Raw genomic sequence first — 24,217 nt, 5'->3', positions numbered from 1 at the left:
CTTATGATTCGTGATGAAAGTACCTTTTCTTTTATGTATGCTGAGAGCGTCTGCACCAAAGACAAATTCCTTGTGTGTCCAATCACACTTGGCCAATAAAGAATTCTATTCTATTCTATTCTATTCTATTCTATTCTATTCTATTCTATTCTATTCCATTCCATTCCATTCCATTCCATTCCATATTCTTTTCTATTCTATTCCATAAACAGAGGTGGGTTCCTACCAGTTCACACCTATTCGGTAGAACCGGTTCATCAAATCTACCGAACCAGTTAGAAGAGGTTCCATCAGTGGACCCGGAAAGCAGGCCACACCTACAGAAGAGGTTCCAAAAATTTTTGAAACCCACCACTGGCAAGGATCTTATAACTTGACAGTTTTAAGACTTGCATGCTTCAATGCCAGAGTTTTGGAATAGCTACTTGGACCAACCTAAGTACTAATTCATAATTTCATATCCGGTCACATGGGTGGCAAGCCACTCCCATCTGGTCACATGGGTGGCAAGCCACTCCCACAAAGGAGGCCACACCCACAGAGTAGGTTCCAACAATTTTTGAAACCCACCACTGGTTATAAAGCACTGTAAAGTAAGTCTTAGTGTTATTCCTATTGCTATTCTGATTACTATAATTATATTACTATAATTGCATCTGATTATGTGCCTCATCCTGAGTGGACTAAAAATAAAATTGTTTAATTGGTGAAAGGCCTTATATCAATCTTATGCTTTCCTAAGGCAGCTGCTCCCTTCCTCTTATGATGCTGGCAATTTGGCCAACATACTGGAGATATGATGAATAAACCTAACGTTAATTATATTTAATTGTGTTGACATTATAATTACTATAATCAAATATAAATCTTGGAAACTAGACTTCATAATTCATGCCAACATTTAAATCTTCATTTGGTCGGTCAGGTCCCGCTTCAGTTCCTTTGTGAGTTTGGAATCTATCGCTGTCTCTCATAAGCCAACCCAGAAGGTAGATGAAAGTGTCCATGGAATTGTTGAGGGAGGACATGTTATGGATGCTAGCTTGAATAACAGGGGTTAAGGCAGGATAGAAATCTGAGAAGTTAAAAAAAAAACTGCTTTAAAATGTCCCTTAGGCAATCCAAAAACCAGTTAGCCAGTTGAATTCCTTATTCATTTGAAGCCACTATATGAGTTGTCCTTGTTCAACTCTCACAAAAATCATAACAGGAAAACCAAACCCCCTAACAGTTCACATCAGAAAATGAGTTCCTTTTCTCCACTAAATTATATTCTTTCATATTTTAGCTGAATTCACAGTAGAAAGAACCCTCAAAGGTAAAGAATCACATCTATATCCCATCACATCGAAAGTTACAACAGACATTTGGCCAAATACAGAAGGCTTGTTCCCGACCCCCATTATGATTTTCCACTTTTTATTTATCAATTAGCATTTCCAATAAATCAAGGAAGGGGAAAAAAAAACCTCACAACTACATTTGTTCCATCAAATCTCCCATCCTCCTTTCAAAATGTGCAGAAGATGCACGTTGCAAGAAAAAGTAAAAAAGAAAAAACAAGCTTCAAGATATGTGATCATCTAGGCTTCCATTATATTTCCTTAAGCTGGTTAGATTTCATGTGTCCTCAAAACAGTGAGCAAAATCCTTATAGCAATCTCCAGAATGGAGTTGGAGAAACTCAAATTATATGGAGGGGCACAGCTCAACCCAATAATATCCATGCGCGTGAGAACATTATCCTCTAGAGTTAGGTTGTCCCATTTCTTCTTCTTCTTCTTCTTCCTCCTCCTCCTCCTCCTCCTCCTCGGTGACAAGGGAATCTGAATTTTCTACCATTCTCAAGTCTCAATGTTTTAAAAACATGCTCTACTTCATTTCTCCTGCGGTTCCATTGTTTCCATTCAGTTCAATTGCCTCTAGGCCTTCGTTTCTGTTGTCCTCCTTCTCCATCCCTTCCCGCTGTTCTTTCTCCTCTTCTGCGTCTTTGTTTTCCTCTCCGTTTAGGAGGTTCATGGTAGACAGGTGGGCGAGAAGTCGTCCTTCTTTGAAAGACTCAGCCAGTTCTTTGGCACAGCAAGAAGGTGTGTTGGTTTCATAGGTATTGTGAAAACTGTTGTAGTCAACCTCATAAAAGTCCTTCTCTAGGGTAAGGACAGGGGTGAAACGATGGCCCCAAAGCACTTCTGTGTCCATGTAGGAGCTCCGAGCCTGGCAAGTCATCCCTGTAGGAGAGAATAAATAAACAAAACAGAGATTTAGTAGATCTAGTGAATACTAAAAGTGCAGGGCTCCCAGATCATACAATGGGGAAATAGAATGTGCACATCAATAATTTTCTTTCTGTACATGAACCAAAACATTTTACCACTGCTTCTCAAAGTTAGAATGGAATAGCATAGAATAATAGAGTTGGAAATGACCTTAGAGGTCTTCTAGTCCAACCCTCTGCTTAGGCAGGAAACCCTATACCTGTTCTGACCTAGGCTTCCAAAGAGCATGAAGCAAACTCCTTGTCCTGACAAAAAAACCTTTTTATTAAGTTACTATGTTACTAAGTTAAGAATGAATTCCTCTCATTCACATCCAGCAAAGTCTTCCAATGGTAAATTTACAGTCACAGACCATATCTGGCTTGGAGAGCTGCCAAGCTGATCTCTGCAACACTTGGCAAGGAGTCTCGGAGAGTCACGAACCAATTATACGAACTAATCGTCTCCTGCAAACTCCACTCCCCTTTCGTTCCTCTTGTATTTCCTCTAGGAGGGGCCATTCATCATCCACCTGTGGTCTTACTCCTAAGTCAACCCCTGTTCCTTAGCTGTTCCCTTCATCTGACAACTCTGCACATGCACACACTGGGAACAGGCTCCAGCTGTTCCTCTGCCTCACTGATGTCTGACTCTAAAGGCAGCTGATAACTGTCAGATGGCCCCATCTCTGTCTCCGATGCAGAGCCCTCATCAGAGCCTCCCCCAGACTGCAGGACTGGCCCATGTTCCTCCCCAACCTCCTCACTGTCTGAATCTGCTTCCAGCTCGACTGGCCGTTGGCGGGCCACAACAATACCATTGTAGAAAAATGGTTGTCCAATCTCTTCTTAAAAACCTGTTCTTCTGATTAATTGTTCTCACTGTTGGGAAATTCCTCCTTAGTCCTAGGTTGCTTCCCTCTGTGGAATGGAGGAGGTGTGGAAGCAATGGATGGTCTACCATCCATTGCTTCTTGTCGATGGCAAACTACTTCTGAAAATCCTTGCAAAGAAAACTGCAGAGTGCAGTCTCCAAGGATTAGACATGACTGAATGGTCCTGTCCATCAATAAACCATCTTTCCAATCAGCCTCCATGTTTCCATGTCTTTCTCCCCACTTGGAACTGAACCCACGTGGATATGTCTTCCAATATTCTCTAGCCCCAATTAAGCACTGACCATTAGATGACTAGATTCTTGTGTATAAGCAAGAACAATAAATGAGCTCAACTGGAACTTAACATTTGATTCTGATTCTTTGCACCTGACAACAAATTAACAGATTTGGAAGGGACTTTATAGGTAATCTAATTCAACCCTCCCACTCAAGCAGGAGACTCTACATCATTTTTGACAAATGGCAGTCCAATCTCTTCTTGAAAGTCTCAAGTGAGGAAGCTCTCACAACTTCTGAAGGCAACTTCTGTTCCATGGGTTGATTGTTCTCACTGTTAGAAAGTTCCTCCTTATTTCTAGGTTGAATCTCTCCTTGGTCAGTTTCCATCCATTATTCCTTGTCTGGCCTTCAGGTGCTTTGGAAAATAGCTTGATCCTCTCCTCTCTGTGGCAGCCCCCAAATATTGGAAGATTCCCCTGGTCATGTCTCCCCTGATCCTTCTCTTCACTAGACTAGCCATGCCCAGTTCCTGCAACTGTTCATCATAGCCTCCAGTCCCCTAATCATCCTGGTTGCTGTCCTCTGCACTTTTTCCAGAGTTTTCAAGAGAAAGGCAAACTCATAGCAAAGCCGTTGCTGTATTATAAAACCAATTGTTTGCTTTCCTTTGCAACCCAAAGAAACCCTCCAAGGAGTAAAAACCTTACCCAAAGCCTGTGTTTCAACCCATTATTTGAAAATTGAATGCAATAAATCTACCAGTGGCCAATTGTCAACAGAGAATGTTCCGAAAGCTTGGAGAAAAAGCGAACGATAGCTGCCCAAAATTATACTTTTTAATGTTCTGTAATTGAATCAGCCAATGCATTCATTATGTAACTCAGACAAATTGGAACAAATAACTTAGACAAAGTGAAGCTCACAAGGGCACACAACCTCTTTTTTTTGTTTGCATTATTTTGCTTTTACAGGTAGTCCTCCACTTAAGAACCACAACTGAGCCCAACATTTCTGTTCTTAAGTGGGACATTTGTTAAGTGAGTTTTGTCCAGAGGTGGGATTCACTTACCTTCCCTACTGTTTCGTGCCTCTTCTGTGCATGCACACTGCCTTCTGCGCATGCGCAGTGCTCGTGCATTACATCGGGGGCGCGGGGGGAGAGAACTTCCTGCAGCTACTGCTACCAGTTCTCCCAAACCGGAGTGAACCGGCTGAATCCCACCTCTGTTTTTTGTCCCATTTTATGCCCTTTCTTGCCACACTTGTTAAGCGAATCACTGCCGGGGATACGTTAGTAGCAGTAGCAGTTAGCAGTTAGACTTATATACCGCTTAATAGGGCTTTCAGCCTTCTCTAAGCGGTTTACAGAGTCAGCATATTGCCCCCACAGTCTGGGTCCTCATTTCGCCCACCTCGGAAGGATGGAAGGCTGAATCAACCTTGAGCCGGTGAGATTTGAACCGCCGAACTGCAGCTAGCAGTCAGCTGAAGTGGCCTGCAGTACTGCACCCTAACCACTGCGCCACCTCGGCTCCTAAGTAACACGGTGGTTAAGTAAATCTGGCTTCTCCCTGGGCTTCCCCAAGGATCACATGACCTTGAGACACAGTGATGGTCATAAATAAGAACAAGTTGCCAAGCATCTGAATGTTGATCCCATGATTACGGGGATACGGCAACAGTTATAAGTGCGAAAACCAGTCATAAGTCACTTTTTTTCAGTGCTGTTGTAACTTTGAATGGCCACCAAGCCAACTGTTGTAAGTAGAGGACTACCTGTATAATGTCTCCCCCCCTTCTTTGCAGCAAGGGTTAGGGTTAGGGGCTTTTCTATTTCCTAGGAAACCACAAAGAAAAGTGAAGTGAACACACAACACATTCACAGACTTTGTGAAATGATTTCCGTATTCCAAATGAACATGGATTTTGAGTCCATTTAAATATTCTACAACAAAGGTTTGCAAATTTGCCTTCACTTGAAATCTCCCAAATATCCTTCAGATTGTCAGATATTTGGCAGATCATCCGACTGCTGACATTCAGATCCAGCTTGTCTTTAACACGATCTTCAAGGGATAGACAGCATGTGTGAAGTTCTTAGAGGGAGTAATTGGCACACCAAAATGATCCGGGTAAGTGACTTAAGAGTCCTCAATACAGCGCAAAATACATTTTTTTTTTCACTCCAAGGTAAATCCCAGTGAATCCAATGTGATTTCCTCCTGGGTAAATTATGTAAGACTTCAGCTTTAGTTCAGCTTATGATTATACATTCCTTTAAGTAGCCTGGAAAGCCTTCTTTCCAATTACACTTCAAAAACATGAAGGACAGATTTGAGAAAGCAGTTTCTGAGCAGCCAAATTAGAAAACGAATCCGCCAAGATTAATTTAAGGTTGTTTTTATTCTGACTCTGACATTCTGATCTCATCGGGATGGAGGTATTTCCATAGGACCATTGTTTGCATTCAAAGCTGTCCTGAATTGACTTCCGCAAAAACCAAAATATTGACACTCAATCATGGTTTAAAGGTAAAGGTTCCCCTCGTACATATGTGCCGGTCATTCCTGACTCTAGTGGGTGGTGCTCATCTCCATTTCAAAGCTGAAGAGCCAGCGCTGTCCAAAGACATCTCTATAGTCATGTGGCCGGCATGACTAAACGCCGAAGGTGCACAGAATGCTGTTACCTTCCCACCAAAGGTGGTTCCTATTTTTCTACTTGCATTTTACGTGCTTTCGAACTGCTAGATAGATAGATAATGAAAGATAGAAAGAGAGAGGGAGAAGGAGAGAGAGATAATGATATAGATAGATAGGTAGGTAAGTAGGTAGATAGATAGGTAGGTAGGTAGGTAGGTAGGTAGGTAGATGATAGATAGATAGATAGATAGATAGATAGATAGATAGATAGATAGATAGATAGATAGATGAGCTATAGATAAAAATGTGGATATCTTTCAAAAAGATATCTCAATCCTAAGAAAGTATAAAGTAGTTATATATAAAGAAAACATCAAGTTCAAAACAAGTCCTACCTGGATTGTGAATTGAAATAGAGAAAGGTTTTTTTCCTCTATTGTCAGATTTTTAAGTTTCTATTACAATACATTTCTTCCAAAATGACTCTAAACAGCTTCACCAGTTAAAAGAAACAACCATATATAAAAACCATCACCTGCGGGACAACAGCACACCCAAACAGATCACTTCCAACCCCAAGGCCCGGACATTCTCTTTGGTAGTAACCAAAGCTGACACTGCTTAGTTTTGGAGGTCGGTTAAGGGTAGGTTCTGCCTTCTGCAAAGCCAATCATTGACCAGAAAGTTTTAAAAAACAAGGTTAAAATGTTTTAGTTGACTAATGCATTGTCATGATCCCTCCCAATCACCAGAATCTTAAAATAATGGAGATGGAAAAACATACTACATGGATTCATATCTTTATAAGTTATCAAGATTTTCCTCCATTAGCAAACTGAATGTTTGACATCACCTTTATCAAAAATAACAGCATGCCATAAACCTCAGTGTATAGTTATGCTGGCCATGTGTCCAGAAGGGTCTTTGGCAGCCCTGGCTACTTCAACTAGGAAACAGAGATGAGCACTGCTCCCCTAAAGTTGGACACAACTGGACAGGTGAAATCTTCACCTTTACCTTTTAAGAAAACTGGCATCAGTCTGAAGCCTTACCTGTTGCTTCCACCATGCCTTCCAAAATGACGACAATTTCAAATTCTTCCTTCTCCAGCCGGGCACGTGACATCTCCCAAAAGGGGCTCTTCTCATTGATTTCATGTGAAATGATGAGCGGGGATACCAAAAACAGCCTGTCGTCCCCCGTGTCAAATCCCACATTGATGTCCGTTTGGTTCAAGGGGATGAATTCCCCTTCTTTGGTCTGTTTGGATTTAATCATCTTGGCTCGGATAGATGCTTCCACAATGTGGGAATTCCTTAGATCTCCAACCCGGAACATGAGACACAATTTCTCATCCCGCATCGAAATCACTGCGTTGTTGGAGAACATGAGGGTCTCTGCCCTCTTCTTTGGTTGACTGATCTTCACAAACATGCACCCCACCATGAAAGCATTGACTATGGAGCCCAGGATTGCTTGGACCAAAAGCAATATGATGCCCTCGGGACATTTTTCAGTGATCACCCTATGGCCGTAACCAATGGTGGTCTCGGTCTCAATGGAAAACAGAAAGGCAGAGACAAACCCACTGAGGTTGTCAACGCAAGGGATCCAGTCTTCATCTTCCACGTGGTCTAAATCTCCCCGGATGTAGGCAATGAGCCACCAAATGAAACCAAAAAACAGCCAAGTGATGGTGTAAACCATGGTAAACACAAGAAGGTTAAAGCGCCACTTGAGATCCACCAAAGTGGTGAAAATATCACTGAGATATCGGTAGGTTTCTCGGACGTTTCCATGATGAACGTTGCACTTGCCCGTTTTCTCCATGTATCTCTGGCGTGGTTTTTTGGTTTCAGCTACCAAAAGACGCGTTCGATCCGTGGCAATGGGGACATTGTCCCGGGCTTGTTTGGGAAACTTCTTTTGCTCTCTGGGGGTGACACCAATTTCCATATCTTGATTCATGAAGATCCTTGAGTCTCCGGCCATGGTTGGGCTACAGAAGAGAGGGGAAAAAAATATCGTAACTCTGCCTTATAAAAATAAGTAGAATTGTTTTCCTCAGCCTACTTGTCTCTTGATATTTGTGATTGCAAGCCACGTGGGCTGATAATGATGCGAACTGACATCCAAAACATTTGCAGAACAGCAGTTCAGGGAAAGTGGATCCACATGTTCTCAGGCGATTATAGTGCATTTTCATGGGCACTTACACGCTGATGATTCACTTTATCCATAAAAAAAAATCTCCACCTCCTTCTTTTGGCTCCTTAACTTTAACAACTGAAGTGTCAGAATTACCCCTTTCCTCTCGCCTCCCCTCCCCAAAAAAATTACCCGGATTTATTCAGTACAATTGCAATTTCAAAGAAGCATTTTGCAAAATGCATTAGCCAGAACAAAACGTAACTCAGAATCTTTTGCAGAGATTGAGTGGGAATTCTTCCTAGCTGCCTCCAAAGGAATGTACATGGATGGTTCCAATGGAAGTGCTCTCTATGCACATAGGAAAGCATATGCCCATACTTTCTAGCTGTCCAGCTATCTACTATCTATCTATCATCTGCCATCAGGGGTGGGATTCAGTCGGTTCGGACTGCTTCGGGCAAACCGGTAGCTCCGACAATCAGTTGGGAGCGAACCGGTTCGCTCCGACGATCAGGTCGACCCGCTCGCCTGCCCACCCCTGCGCTTTACTTGCCTACATCCTCTCAGTTGATTCACGTGGCAGAGCCGCGCCTCAGCTGTGTTACTCTCCAGAAGTAACGTAGAAGGTAAGCTTTGCTAAAACTGCACACATGCAAAACACACGATCATCAAACCAATTGTTAAACTGGCAGGATCCCACCACCGTCTACCATCCATCCATCCATCCATCCAGACAATTTGCATAACCATCCATCTCAAACTGGAAACTCAGAGGTCCCCAATCCCCAGTCCGTGGATAGGCACCTGGCTGCAGCACACCAGAAGTCAGGCCACACAACAAGTGAAGCACCACCTGTAGGATACACGCAGCATGAGAAACCACACCTCCTCCATTCCACAGAAGAACCTCTCTCCATGGAACCAGTCCCTGGTACCCAAAAGGTTGGGGGCCACCACCCTGAGAGCAACGGTGGGATTCAGCCAGTTCACGCCTATTTGGGAGAACCGGTTGTTAACTTTCTAAGCAGTTCAGAGAACCGGTTGTTGGAAGAAATCTTATTTTGTTTTTTCCCCCATACTAATCCTGTAAGAAAGGAAACATTCTGGTGTTGTTTCTAGCCTCATCTTTATTGCCCTGCTTACAGAAACTGCTTCTCCAGTTAACCCTTATTACCATTGTAACAACTAAGGCGAAGTGCCCATCGACCTGAGTGACATTGACTTGGCTACGCCCACACAATCACATGATCACTGAGCCCCGCCTACCCAGATGGTCATTAGGGCAGAGAACCGGTTGTTGAATTATTTGAATCCCACCACTGCCTGAGAGGCAAACAATCGTAAAGAATTAAAATAGAATTCGAATAAGAAATTAAATAGAATTAATGAATCAGTTCCTTTGAGATAGGCCAACTCCAGAAAGAGACAGCAAGGATGATAAGAATGCTGTTCTATTGTTATAGGGTTGCTTTTAATTTCTTTCTCATGCTTTCTCCTGTCCCCGGATTGTTTCTTTTATTTTATTTTTTCTGAATACATTCTTCAAACTTATTTTATTTATACATAAGATAGGTGCAAATGATTTTTTTTCACTCTCCCCCTTCCTCCAGTAACCGAGCAGTACTTGAAAAACACAGGAGAATTTGCACTTATTAATGGAATCCCTTTATTTTTTTCCGATAAAAAGAAACCCTGTTATGAAACCTTTCATTTATTTTTGGACAAAAGTGAAGCTCCTGTGGAGAACTGTTCACCAGTCCCCGTGTACTTCACACACACACTGAGAGACACACGGATACACACACACACACACACACACACACACACACACACAAACACAAAGAGCACAAATCCTAGAAAAACCTAACCCTCCCTCTTAATCCTCTGTCTTTGTTCTTATAAACTTACGGCTGGGGTTCAAGATGAAGCAATATAACTAAGCTGCACAAAATAATATAATTACAGAAATCTATTTTTGAAAAATACAAATGAATGCCCAAATCAAATGGCAGAGGAACCAAGGAGAATAAACAGATCCCAGTGAATCTCACCAAAGTCAGTATTCGAAATAAATCTCAGGGACTTTCTTTAATGGTCACCTCTAAAGAAAAGCAAAGATTGGTTTTCAACCCAGCTTCTTTGGTGTGTTGAAACTTTTCCTTTCAAAACCAAAAAGCCAGGGAATTTTCTATTCATGCTTAGTTTTGTTAGAACCATTTTTTCAAAGAAAGGCAGTGATATTCTAAGGCATTTCTAGCTGAATTTCTTCTCCAGCGGTATTTTCAATGGAATAAAAATGAACTTTTGTGTTTTTTTCCCCCCTGTCTAGAATTATGGCAAGAAAGTGAATTCTGTTAAATTGCTACATTTCCAATTCTGGAATTGAACTTCAAATTATATATGGAGAACCCCAGAAGGGAGAAAAAAAGACTCAAGCTGTGTGTTACTTTTTTTTTACTTATTCTAAAAACTGAGCCAGAAAAACACCCCAATATTGTTACTAAAGGTAAAAATAAAGGTAAAGTTTCCCCTTGCACATATGAGCTAGTCGTTCCCGACTGTAGGGGGCGGTGCTCATCTCCACTTCAAAGCCGAAGAGCCAGCGCTGAAGACGTCTCCGTGGTGATGGGGCCGGCATGACTAAACGCCAAAGGTGCATGGAGCGCTGTTACCTTCCCCCCAAAGGTGGTTCCTATTTTTCTACTTGCATTTTTATGTGCTTTAGAACTGCTAGGTTGGCAGAAGCTGGGACAAGTAACGGGAGCTCACTCCGTTACGTGGCACTAGGGATTCGAACTTGCCGAACTGCCAACCTTTCTGATTGACAAGCTCGGTGTTTTAGCCACTGAGCCACAATATTGCTATTATGGAGCATCAAAATAGAATTGGAGAATTGCTGGAGAAATCAAGGGAAGACACAATATATTGTCCAGTCACCATTTTATCAGGCTGCTTCATCAGCTTCCTGAAAAGCCCAGCAACTTTGTGTCATCTCCTCAGTTTAAGGTGATCTTAAGCTGGACTGCAAAATCTTGCATTGCATTGTGATGGATGTCAATTGCACAGCTTCCAGCAAGAGCCGAAGTCCATTTTCCCCCTCTCTTTTTACCACCCTCTAATCCCTTGCTTTGGAGTTGGGTCAGGATGAACTGAATGGAGCTGAGTGTTTACTAGCTGGATGCCCTTCCTGACACCTATGCTGGGTTCACAGCAGATATTTTCTCTTCCCGGCCTGATCGAGAAACACCTGCCGCTGCCTAGGATTGAATTCATAAACTTCCAAGTGGAAGATGAGCGCCTTCAACCCTAGCCCCCTGCGCTGCTGAAGAATGGAAGTCCAATAAATATGCAAATTGCAACATCATGGAAGGATAGTACAGATCTGGCAGAAAACAGGATCAGCAATTCTCCAACTGTATTTTGATTGGTTTTTTTTAAAAAAAAAAACCTTGAAAATACTTTGCAGTAAAATAAGGTGCCAATCTGACTAGAATGAAAAATTGAAATGTAATGCAAGGCAAAGTATACAGAGAAATATTTCTTACCTCAATAGGAGAGGAAGTGTGATACAAGACATAGGATATTGGCTTGAACTCTTAAACTCCTGAATTTGAAGCTTGTCTGAGTCATTAGTGTTCTAAGTAGACTTAATGTGATCATTCCTTCCTTAGCCTCCCTTCAGCGGCTGCGAAGACAAGAACAGGAGATTGCAAACTCACAAAGAGCTGGACGCAGGCACTATTGATTACCGAGCCTAATGTCTGAGTGTGTAATGCGCTTTGATTTCTCACATAAAAATAATTGAAGTGTGAAGCAATACCAGATAAAACAAATTGGATATAAGTACACAGACGAGAGAGATGTATGAAAAAGAGTCGCGCAGGAGATAGATTTCATCTCTTTCTAACAAGCCCTGGGTCAGCCTATCATTTCTGGTTAAGAAATGCCATCCCATCATCACTGACCACTTCCTTTGAGATAGAAGAGCAGGGTGTTCTTGGCTCCAATAAGCCAGTCCTTGCTTAACAATCGATCACTTAGTGTTAGGTAAGCTCCCCGTTGGGAGAGCGAGTACATTCAGAGAAGCGTTTGTGAGAGTTGTGTTGGAGAACACAGAAACCAGCATACAGAGACACTGCAGTTTAAATAGGCTTTTACTTTCATGGAAATAGAGGTATCAGAGTCCATCAAACAGTCCAAGTCATATGTGGATAAGACAGTCAGTCATCAATGTCTTTCAGTTAAGGGATAATCCAAATAACATAGTCCAGTAACATATAATCAGTTTAGAACTCAAAGTTTGCTAGCAGTTGCAAAACTTACAATAGCTCACGGCACTTTCTAACAGGCAGCTTCCAAAACACTCAGATCAGATCAGCCCAGCATCTAACGAACAGAGAGCTAACAGTCATTCTGGCTCCCTCTTATGGCTAATTGAGGAAACAGCAACCAATCACATTTTATAGTATGATTTAAAGAAACAGGTACAGCATTGCTATATGATTTATATATTGCCAACCCAACCGTTAGAAGTATATTCCTAACAACCTAACAGCCATTTGAAGTTACAGTGGAACTGTAACTTATGGTTATGGAACTTATGACTCTGTGCTGAAGTTATGGCTGCTGTAGTGCCCCTGGTATGTTGGGGCTATGTCAATGGCCACCTATAGGGAACAATGTTAAGACTTCTACTTCTGTAAGTTCTGCAAGTTTGCAGGTTTCCCACATATAAATTAAGTCCTTTAAGCCTGTGCCCAAATACCAAGGAGAAAACTCCCTTACACACGGAATAATACAATAGTAACCCCATTTAGTAGAATTGAAATGGGGAGATCCACATGGCCTTCACGGTGAACCATAATATGGCTTGATTTGTTTGAACACAGTGTCCGGTCTGCAAGCCATCTTTTCTTTTGAACTTCAGGCCTGCCACACTTTCTACTATTCATTTTCTATTGTGGGAAAATGGGAGGGGGGATTATAGAGAGTTGGATGACATGTAGCCATAATAACATTCTTTCTAGAAAGCTACGGTCATCCCTTGTCTCTGCATCTGGCTGGAACAGGATGGGAGGAAACTGCCAGCATGGCAGTGGAAGATTGGACCATCTGATGGACTTGTGAGTGTGGGGGTAGGTTCTTGAACTTTCAGCTGGGTAGCAAAACCTGGAAGCTTTCAGATTCGGGTTTTCCCAGATGTGCCAACATGGCTCTCTTAATAAATTGGAACTTTGAGGAATCCTTTGCCTCGGATTCTGATTTACTTTTGGATGCTATTTGGAACCCTAACACATATTTGGTGGCCCAGAGATCTCAACTGAATTATGTCCACAGTTTTATGATGCCATGACTCTCTGGAGTGCATGCGCGGAACTGAATTTTGAGTTATCGTGCCAACTTTATAAAATGCCAACTTGTCTTTTTCTCGGGTTATTAGTGGCGATCTATTATGCAGCTCGCTGCAGGGGAAGGCAGGATATTTGTCAAATTAATTAATCGGTAAACAAGCTTTGATTTAGTAGAAGCCAATTCAAAAATATTCTCTCACCCTCTGTTTTTTTTTGCCCTCCCCCCCGAGGAAAAACCTGATTGCCAAAATGATAGGCTGATTTTTTCCCCCTTCAACATGAAATACAGTCCCCCCCCCAAACGATTATAATATATCTGTCAGACCTGGAAGGCATCTTTTACATTTTGGTCCTCAGGCCAGAGATGGTGTTCTGCCGGTTTGCACATGGGTGAACCGGTACTGGCGGCAGTGCAAAGCTCCGCCCACACACCCTGATGTCATCACACACGCTCTGTGCATGCGCTCTACTACTGAACCGGTAGCAAAGATAAGAGGATTTCATGCCTGCTTCAGGCCTGCCACATTTTCTACTATGGGAAAATGGGAGGGGGTGATATCTAGTCAAAACAATTTTCCTTTCTCAGAGAGTCAAGGTCACCTTGCCCTGCAGCTGCAACGGTGTAACCGGGAGGCATCTCCAGTTTTGGATGATGCCTGATTGGGCCATGTGATGGATATGTGGGTGCTGGGCAGGGGCTTGGACTTTCTTTTGGGTGGGGAAATCTTGGAAGCTTTCAGATTCAGGTTTTCCCAGATGTGCCAATAGGACATCTCTAATGAAATGAAACTTTGAGGAAACTCAAGCTTCAGAGTCTTCTTTCGTTAGGGGTGTCACTTGGAACCCTGACAATATCAGGCAATCTGTGAGCATGTGGATTATTGTGTAGAATTCATCAACCACAGAGGTTAGTAGTTCTCTCCACCTCCACTCCTACCTTTGTAAAATAGAACAGAGCAACAAAATAATTATGTCACTTTTATGCATGAAGCCACTTGTTCCTTTTGGATGGACTGTGAAATTGGCAGTAGCTGAAAATGGGGATGGGAAGGCCAGTTTTCTGCCTCTTATCAAAGACACAAAGAGGTTTTTTTATCAGCCTCCCTCCTATCACAACCCTCCTATCTCATATTCCGAAGGGGAATGGTTAGGAATGACCTCAAAAAAGGCCCAACATTTTGTTCAAGGTGAATTGAACTCAATCCAGATGGAGCCGCTACTGATTCGTCTGTGCGGCTGCAGAGAAAGTCCCGACATTTAGACCACTGATGAAAATGTGACCCTGGTGATAATAAGCAGACGAAAATACAGTTGGGAGAATTATTCTCTACGTACCTGAAGACCCCCCCAAACTTGCTGCTGAAAAAAACTTGCTTTTAAAAGTTAATGGGATTTAAGAGAGGAAGTAATTAAATATATGGAGAATAATCATACTAGCAGGAGTGCCTCAACTAGATTTAGTTTGGATTGAGTCAAATTTAGACTCTGCCAACACTTTGCCCCAATTTTGAAGAGGGCCTGTCTTTCCCAGCACCGCAGTCAAAAACCAAGTATAGCCCTTAGTATGACAAGCAGCAGATCCTTGGCATGAAAAATAACGGGTAGCAGACCATGAGCAGGGCAAAATAAGATAAAGTGAGGGACTAATACCACTCTATAAAGGCCTAGTATGGCCACACCTAGAGTACTGCAACCAGTTTTGGTCACCACACTATAAAACAGAGGAAAGCAAACATTAATCGGTTTTATAATACAGCAATGGCTTTGCTATGAGTTTGCCTGTCTCTTGAAAACTCTAGAAAAAGTGCAGAGAAGAGCAACCAGGATGATTAGGGGACTGGAGGCTAATGTCAGGCCTGCAGCGGTTCCTTTAAGAAACTTTGGCCTGCCACACACTCTCTCTCTCTTCTAGCTTCATCTTTAGTATGTGTATTCATTAAGGGGGGAATAGCAAGGGGTAGAATGTGTTGTTTTTAAAATAAAAAATTCCTTCTTAGAAGCTCAAGGTTATTCTTTGTCTCTGCACCTTGGCACCTGACCGGAACCAGCTGGGTGGAGATGCCAGCGTGGAATGAGGAGATTGGGCCATGTGATGGATTTGTGGGTGTGGGGACAAGATCATGAACTTTTAACTGGGTGGAATCCCAGGAAGTTCTTCAGAATTGGGATTCCATAGTACGATGCCAAAATGTCTGTTTTATTAAATTGGAACCTTAAGGATAGCTCTGCCTTGGACTCTGATTTAATTCTGCATGATATTTGGAACGCTGACAGCTAAAACATACGATGAACGGTTGCAGGAACTGGCCATGGCTAATCTAGTGAAGAGAAGGACCAGGAGAGACATGATAGCAGTCTTCCAACATTTGAGGGGCTGCCACAGAGATGAGGGGGGTCAAGCTATTTTCCAAGGCACCTGAAGGCCAGACAAGGAATCATGGATGGAAACTGACCAAGGAGAGATTCAACCTGGAAATAAGGAGGAACTTTCTGACAGTGAGAACAATCAACCCATGGAACAGAAGTTGCCTTCAGAAGTTGTGGGAGCTTCCTCACTTGAGACTTTCAAGAAGAGATTGGACTGCTATTTGTCAGAAATGGTGTAGGGTCTCCTGCTTGAGCAGCGTGTTGGACTAGATGATCCTTAAGATCCCTTCCAACTCTGTCAATCTGTAAATCAAGAGACTCTTTTGCAGGGAGGTTGAATGTTGGGCCATCACAGTTTGACCAGTTCCCAAAGGATCCCAAACTTTCTCAACTCTACTTAGAGAACTGATCTCAGACTTTCTACAGAGAAAAATCCCGAATGCTACACTTTTCTTCAGTGCATCTTCTTTTGTCTAAAAACACACACACACACACAAAAATAGCAGATTCAGGGACACATGACATTAAGAATGAGCAGAACCTTAGTCCAAGAAACATTTGGCCAGGATAAAAAACAACCAATCATCTGCCTGTGTAACCTGGGTCAGTTATATAATGTGTATGAAACAACTAAAACCTACTTCTTTGAATATCTTAGAAAAATATACGTTGCACTAATTAGACTCTGTACCATAATTATTTAATATTTCTAACAGATTAGCAGAGTTGGAAGGGACCTTGCAGGTCATCTAATCCAATGCTCTTCCCAAGCAGAAGACCCTATACCATTTCTGACAGATGGCAGTCCAGTCTCTTTTTGAAATCTTCCAGGGATGAAGCTCTCACAACTTCTGAAGGCAACTTATGTTCCATGGGTTGATGGTTCTCACTGTCAGAAAATTCCTCCTTATTTCCAGGTTGAATCTCTCCTTGTTCAGTTTCCATCCATTGTTCCTTGTCTGGTCTTCAGGTGCCTTTGAATTTGCGGGAATGCATGCACACAGGCACACACACACACGCACGCACACACACACACACACACACACCAGAGGTGGGTTCCTACCAGTTCGCACCTATTCGGTAGAACCGGTTCATCAAATCTACCGAACCGGTTAGAAGAGGTTCCACCAGTGGACCCGGAAAGCAGGCCACACCTACAGAAGAGGTTCCAAAAAGTTTTTGAAACCCACCACTGGTCCTTGGATATGATTATTCTACACTATCATGCTCATATTTATAAAACTCAGTGCCTCTGTGAAAGGTCAGGATGACTACTGTGTTTGTGGTGCAATCAGAACATTGCGTGTGTTGAAGTTGTTTTAACGCAAACCAAAGATGCCTTTTAAAAAACAAGTTTACATCATATTCTTATGCATGCCAGTGCTGTGTGTGAGACAAGTGTCATCGGCATCTTCATATCCGGTCACATGGGCAGTAAGCCACTCCCATCCGGTCACATGGGCGGCAAGCCACTCCCACAAAGAAGGCCACACCCACAGAGTAGGTTCGAACAATTTTTGAAACACACCATTGACACACACACACACTCACACAAATTGCTTAGGAAAGCTAAGGAGACAAATTGCACCCCCCCCGGTGATCCTCAGCTTACGGCTGTAAATGGAACCTGCCCACCCTGGTTGTAAGTCATGACGGTTGTAATTTGAGTGATCACATGACCAACCTGATTTTATTATCTTTTTTGTTGTATAATAAATGGACTTATTTTAAATGCACTTTACTGAGAGTTGAGAAGCAAAAAAAAGCTGGCAAATTTATCCTGTTTTGGCAGTTGGTTGAGAAGCTGCCATATTTATTCTGACCAGTTGGTCTCTCCAGATAAAATCGACCGGGATTATAAAGTTGGAGGGATTTCAGTGGCAACTAAAAGATGATCTGGAATATCATCAAAGCATCTCTCTCACATGGCTCTCCAGCTTTGCTCACACACATCTAATGAAAGTCTGCTCACTGGTTTTGGTACAGGGGAAGTCTGTTCTATTGTCAAACTGCCCGTGTTGTTTGGAAATTGTGTAAACCTTCTCTGCATTTCTTTTTTTAAAATATATTTTTATTCTTTTTAAACAAAACAACGCATACAAAACAAAGCAAGAGAGGAACAGAAGAACAGCTTTCCTCCATTTCATCAAGCATGTGGTTTGGTTACAAGTTTTTGTGCATCAATTCTTTAGGATTAACATCACTGGTTTACATTAAACATAGCTGAATGTTTCGCTGTCATTGAGCATTATGTGTTCAAATTACCATTAATATCATTTCATTTGTAACAATCCTTATTTCCTTAGATTCATAATTATCTATCAAATAACAATGAGTCTTTCAAGTATTATAGTATCACCTCTCTCCAAGGAGAAAAAGCGGAGATTAGAACAAAGAATTCCCATTAACTTATAATATACATTCATATTTTCAATTGACCATAATGTCACCAATCATCCAGAGTTCCAAGAATAGTTTCCCATTATTAATTATTAATCCATATAGTGGTTAAGTATTTCAATTCAGGTATATCTCAATTGTTCCTTACATCATCATTGATCTGTTTAATATACAAACCTTCTCTGCATTTGAGCAACAGTACAGCCCTGGTTTTTTTAATCTTCATTGAAGAAGACACTCATGGATGTTTTAAAGTCACGATCGTATCTCCTCTTGATTATTTCTTCTAAGGCTAAAACTAGCATGGCAGCCTTTGGGTGGCCAACAACCACATTGTTTGGAAGAATGGGCACATGTTTTTTTGTGAACGCGATGAGATAAAGTTGGTGAGGATCACATCACACTTGTGGGCAAGCCAAGAACAGGGTTCAGGATAGCTGGATTCATGCAGCATGCTAAACCATACTTGGATCTGCTTGGTTACAGCATCAGCTGGTCATTGCAATTTATACCTAGCAGCTGCAAATAAAATATCACCAGCCAATAAAAATAAGAGTGCTCAATTGAAGGATGCAACGGAGCAGAATATAAGACCCTTTCCACTTTCTCTGCATAATTTCCCGGTTTTGTGCTACTTTTTTGTACAATGCACCATGCCACGAATTAGGTTTGGATACTCATTCCTTCTTATGGTATAGTTTTTTAATGCAATATGTTCTTTAATTACTTTATTTCTTGTTATACCTATTGTTTTTCTATTACGTACATATAGATCAGTGGTGGGTTTCAAAATTTTTTGGAACCTCTTCTGTTGGTGTGGCCTGCTTTCCAGGTCCACTGGTGGAACCTCTTCTAACCGGTTCGGTAGATTTGACGAACTGGTTCCTCCGAACTGGTGCGAACTGGTAGGAACCCACCTCTGAAATAGATATATGTCATAGTTCTGGGGTGCGATGGCTCAGTGGTTAAAGGCAGTGAGCTTGACAGCTGGAAGCCAACAGCCCAAGTTCGAGACCTGAGTGCTGCGCAACAGGGTGAGTTCCTGTTACTTGCCCCACCTCCTGAACACCTACCAGTCTGAAAGCATGCAAATGTATGTGAGTAGATAAATAGGTACCACTTTGGTGAGAAGGAAACAGTGTTCTGTGCACCTCAGTATGTAGTCATGTTGGCTACAGAAGCATCTTTGGACAATGCTGGCTCCCTCAACTAGGAAATGGACATGAGCACTATCCCTTAGAGCAGGGGTCTCCAACCCCCGGTTTGGGCATGCCAGAAACCAGGCCATGCAAACAAGTGAATCTCCATCCACAGGATGCAGGTACCATGCAAAACCTCGCCCCGCCAGTCCGTGGAAAGACCTCTCTCCACATAACTGGTCCCTGGTGCCCAAAAAGTTGGGAGCTACTGCCCTAGAGTCAGACATGGCTGGGCAGGGCAAACCTTTATTTTTTACTTTCATGCTGTAGTTCTACTCTTAGATATTTTGTGGTATCTGATCTTACAGCTGTAATAAACTGATTGATTGGATTATAGTTTCTATTCAGAATTTAACCTTGGTTCGGAACAAAACTAATAGAAATTGCTTCAAGCTCATTTTTTAGAGCCCGTTGGGATTTTAGTTTGTTACCTTGGTAGTAGCAGTTTCTGAAAGAGGAGAGAGACAAATGAATGCCAGCTTACAATGAAATCCCAGACCTCACAAAGAGTGTAGCAATTGACTAAAGCAGCCAGGCAGCCTGCCCGCCTTTTTTTAATAGGACCCCAACTGATAAACGTTGGTTTCCCTCTAATGTCACGCAGGTAGTCTTCAAGCTACGACCATAATGAAGACCAGGAAACATATCATTCAGCAGTGAAGTCATTGAACGAGACATCACATGATCGTGAATGATAATCGTCCCTCCCAGCTTCCCCATAGACTTTACTCATTGAAAGCCTGCTGGGAAGGCTGCCGATGAGGATCCCATGTTCCCAGGATGGTGCAATCATGGTGAACATGAACCATTTCCCAATGACTTGCATCACAATTGCATGCCCCCAGGAATGTTGCAACATAAATGCGAGGAGTGGTCAAATGTCAACTTTTTCTCCATGCCAATAGTGACGATACTCTGAGTAAACGGTGGTCCTTTGCTTTAATCTGCTCTTCTCTCTGATACATTTTCGACTGACGTCTTTTGATGTCTCTGCTATTAATTCCACAGGACGTTTATTTCCAAAGAGATCCTTTATATCTCCTGTCCTTTTGGACTATCGGCTAGTTTAACTGTGCTCCAAAAAACTCTTCTGGACTGGATTAAGTAAAGGTAAAGGTTCCCTTCACACATATGTGTTAGTTGCTCCTTACTCTAGGGGGCGGTGCTCATCTCTGTTTCAAAGCTGAAGAGCCAGCACTGTCCGAAGATGTATCCGTGGTCGTGTGGCCAGCATGACTAAATGCCGAAGGTGCACAGAATGCTGTTACCTTCCCACCACAGGTGGTTCCTATTTTTCTACTTGCGTTTTTACATGCTTTCGAACTGCTAGGTTGGCAGAAGCTGAGACAAGTAATGGGAACTCACTCTGTTACACGGCGCTAGGGATTTGAACTGCCGAACTGCCAACCTTTCTGATCAACAAACTCAGCGTCTTAACCACTGAGCCACCGTGTCCCACCTGGATTAGCACAATAAAAAAATATTAATTTCAATGGGATTTAAGCAGCACCTCCGTAGACTAAGGAGCAATTCATTATCTTGTCTTCAACTGAAAGAAAGTGGGATCTAAGTTCTCTTCCTGATCGGCAAGCATAGGAAATACCAAATTTAGGTCAGCCTAGGCCATCAAACTCACTGGACTCAAAGCAATGGATTGATACAGCTGGTGAAAAAGCCAATTAGCACTACACGTGGGCTGCAGTGGACACCCTGCTGAAGAAGATCCCTTCTTGATCAGTGGAAGAGATGAAGCTACCTTAGATGTATAAGGCTGATGCTTTAGATCAGTGGTCAGCAACCCGCCGTGCTGGAGCCGCATGTGGCTCTTTCATCCCTCTGCTGTGGCTCCCTGTCGCTGGTCGGCTCCATAATTCATAGGGCTTTTAGTTAGGACAGGTAGAGGACAAAGGATGCTGCCCTAGGAGGAGATTCTATGGTGGGGGAACCAGACTTCTGGTCAGCTCCAGAACTGAACGGGGGTCTTCCGGTTAGGACTTATGTGGCTCTTTGAGTGTTTAAGGTTGCCGACCCCTGCTTTAGATGATGCAGTGGGTTGGGTGGGATGTTAAGGTAAAGCTTCCCCTTGTAACATTCTTGACCCATTCACCTGCTTCTCTGAACTTCAGGTGCACAGCTCTCTCTGTAAAGGTATCTGTGTGCCCAGAGCCATTTTGGTACCACAGAATCGGGCCTAGAATTTGGCTACCAAGATGCCCTTTTTGATAATATACATGCTGCTGTCATAGGTTGGAAGAAGACTATCAGGGAGTAACAGATTCATCTGCCTAAAGCACAGCCTTCCTCTAAGTATAGGTCCTTTTGATTACTCTTGAGGGGTGGGGCCATGATGGAGAAGATAGAACCTATGAGTATGCTTCAACCCTTGACCAAGACTTAAGAAAAAACCACTTTCTAAGACCTGGTATCCTCCACATGCGTTGGAGTTGAAACTTCCTAAATTTCAGGGCTCCGATGGTTAACAGCTGGACGTAGGCTAGGATTTTGGAGAGTTGACTATAATAAAACTCCTTATTTGTATTTATAAAGCCACAGCAGCTAACAAAATAGCATGGAACCCATAACAACACAATGCAGGTAACCTAACAAAACCAGCATTTCACAAAGAAATATTTCTGTACAAGCCACCAAAAGATTTTTTTTTTTTTAAAGGAAGGAATTCTCCTCCCGAGATATTTATTATCAGATTCTAGATTGGGACCATAGAAACTATGAGTTTTCCCCAACGCTAGATAAAATTCCTTGAATGCTGACTCTCCTAACTGAAGAAAGGAAAACAATATTCTTGGGGGTGGTAACGCCTCATTAGATCGTCTAAGGCAACGTTTGTTTGTTTAGCACGAAAGAGGCATTTAGAGGCAGCTGAAGCTTCCTATAGTTATGTGACCTCTTTAAATTCCCGCCCCCCTTGTGCACATTAAAACATGTATTTATTTTTCTAGGCAAGTTCATCAGACGAAATACTCATACAAGACAGAAGTTATGGGGAGCAAAGGTGGGGTTAAGTTCCTTTGACTGGGCGATGCCTTCCTCCTTAAAAAAAATAAATCAGGCTCTATATGTAATTAAGGAAGACCTGGATTTAAAGAAATCACATATTTATATGTAACGCTTGATATTTAAATTCGTTTCCAGGCAATCAGAAAGATTAACATGGAACAAGTGTGAAATCCAAACAGGCAATTAGCAATCATTTCGTCAGGGAGTCTGAGCATTCAGATGAGAGATCAAAAGCAACGAGGGGCAAAGGATAGGTTGAAGAGACATTTGGGTCACTGTCCTGAGTGTTGATTTGAATTCAGAGGTTAAAACATTTTTTTTTAGGCCAGAGAGATATTGCCATGGCCTTTCTCCTTCCTTTCCAAATGATTCAAAGTGGAATAGAAAAATTCACATCCCTGCACATTGTCCAGAATCTACAACACTGATCTCATCTTGCAGGGTTAACACAAACAGAAGATGTGTGGTTCCCATTGTGCAAAAAAACCCGGCATCTCACCTAACACATTGCATGCTTCTCATCAGACAGAAGATACATGTCAAACCCACCTGCCACCCACTGTCTTCTTCCCATTTCCCCCATCCTTTCCCCAAGGCAAAATCCAGAATAACTTCTGATACTTTTCACATCGCTTGGCCCTCCCAGAACCCTCAGCCAGAAGTTAGCTGTTCTTCTCTTTCTTCTTTTTAAGGGAGCTGACCTCATTCTCCTCTGAGAAGTGGGCAACCTGAAAAGAAGGTCCTTGGCATCTCCTACCAGCCTGCTCTTGTTCTTGGAACCGCCTGTTTTCCTCAACCTCCAGAAAAACCCGAGAGAGAAACCAACCCCAAACGAAACAACTTACCTGGCAAGGGGAGGCGACTAAAGAGACTCTCCGGGGGCAACTGCTGGTGAATCCACTGGAGAATGAAAGTCCAACTTATTCTGTGATGGTCTGACCCGCACCATTGTCGCCAGAAATGCGTAGGGGTCTTCTCATCCCAGGGTCTCCGTGCCCTTCCCTCTTTCTTCCTGCTTGCTGTAAGAAAAGATATCGGCAGAGCCTCTGTGCACACCCCCTCTTCTTAACCATGCCTTGTTCCCTCAGTTAGAAACGTTGGTCTTCACCTCGATCTTCTCAGCCGCCCGTTAAATTTCCCTCCCTGAGCCTTATGTTGCTGCTGCTGCCGCTGCTACTACTCCCCTCTCTGTCTGTATAGTACAAATGAATTCTCTGTGTATTACGGCTATTTAAAGGGGTGGAAAGAAGAGAAGGAAGGGAGACGGGATGCTCCATGTGATCGGAGCATCATCTGTTCTGAATGAACAAGAAGGGAAAGGAAAGGTGGAGGAAGAGAGGGAGGGGAAGCAGGGGAAGGAGGGGCTGAGATAGACGCTTAAGCTTTGCTTCCCAGGCTGCACAAATAGGACAAATATGGGGCAGGCAGCATCAGGGGAGAGCAGCATCCATCACCTTGAGAAAACACAGGTGCCTATTCTTTCCCCGTAGAGTCTTCCTGAGAGCCAAGGCTGCATCTTCTGTGCTGCCCATCTCTGCTTCAGTTTTTTTTTCTTTTGCCGAGGCTCTACTTAGCCAGGGAGTCGCTTGGAAAACAAAGGAAAGGAAGGAGGGGAAGCTGAAGCTTTGCATAGTGCATGAGAAAGAATATAGATTCCCCCAATAGTTGCTGTAAGCAACCAATCAAAGAAGCCCAGGCGAAGAGGAAAGGAGGAGGC

The 24,217-nt window shown here is 42.7% G+C and overlaps 1 protein-coding gene across 1 annotated transcript; it reads right to left on the bottom strand.

Annotated features, from left to right (window-relative positions):
• Nucleotides 1–1,782: 1,782 nt before the first annotated feature.
• Nucleotides 1,783–24,051, bottom strand: KCNJ5 (potassium inwardly rectifying channel subfamily J member 5). Its single transcript, XM_087706351.1, has 4 exons — nt 23,346–24,051; nt 11,711–11,850; nt 7,067–8,013; nt 1,783–2,228 (listed from the first exon to the last, which is right to left on the bottom strand). The coding sequence occupies exons 2-4, from the start codon at nt 11,740–11,742 to the stop codon at nt 1,873–1,875; spliced, it is 1,335 nt and encodes a 444-aa protein (XP_087562477.1). The 5' UTR covers nt 11,743–11,850; nt 23,346–24,051; the 3' UTR covers nt 1,783–1,872.
• Nucleotides 24,052–24,217: the final 166 nt, after the last annotated feature.

The sequence above is a fragment of the Thamnophis sirtalis genome, unplaced genomic scaffold, assembly GCF_051295495.1.
Source record: "Thamnophis sirtalis isolate CommonGarterSnake01/CBP01778 unplaced genomic scaffold, rThaSir2_p1.2 scaffold_2, whole genome shotgun sequence".
NCBI classification, from domain to species: domain Eukaryota; kingdom Metazoa; phylum Chordata; class Lepidosauria; order Squamata; family Natricidae; genus Thamnophis; species Thamnophis sirtalis.
Note: the sequence above shows the minus strand (reverse complement) of the source record. Positions and strands in the feature narration are given on the sequence as shown.

Bases quoted from the DNA above. Each gene is read 5' to 3' on its own strand.
- KCNJ5 (XM_087706351.1), bottom strand. From the start codon at position 11,742: ATGTCTTGTATCACACTTCCTCTCCTATTGAG. The intron at 8,014-11,710 runs GTAAGAAATATT...TCTCTTCTGTAG, and splicing joins ACACTTCCTCTCCTATTGAG to CCCAACCATGGCCGGAGACT. The intron at 2,229-7,066 runs GTAAGGCTTCAG...TCTCTCCTACAG, and splicing joins AGGCATGGTGGAAGCAACAG to GGATGACTTGCCAGGCTCGG.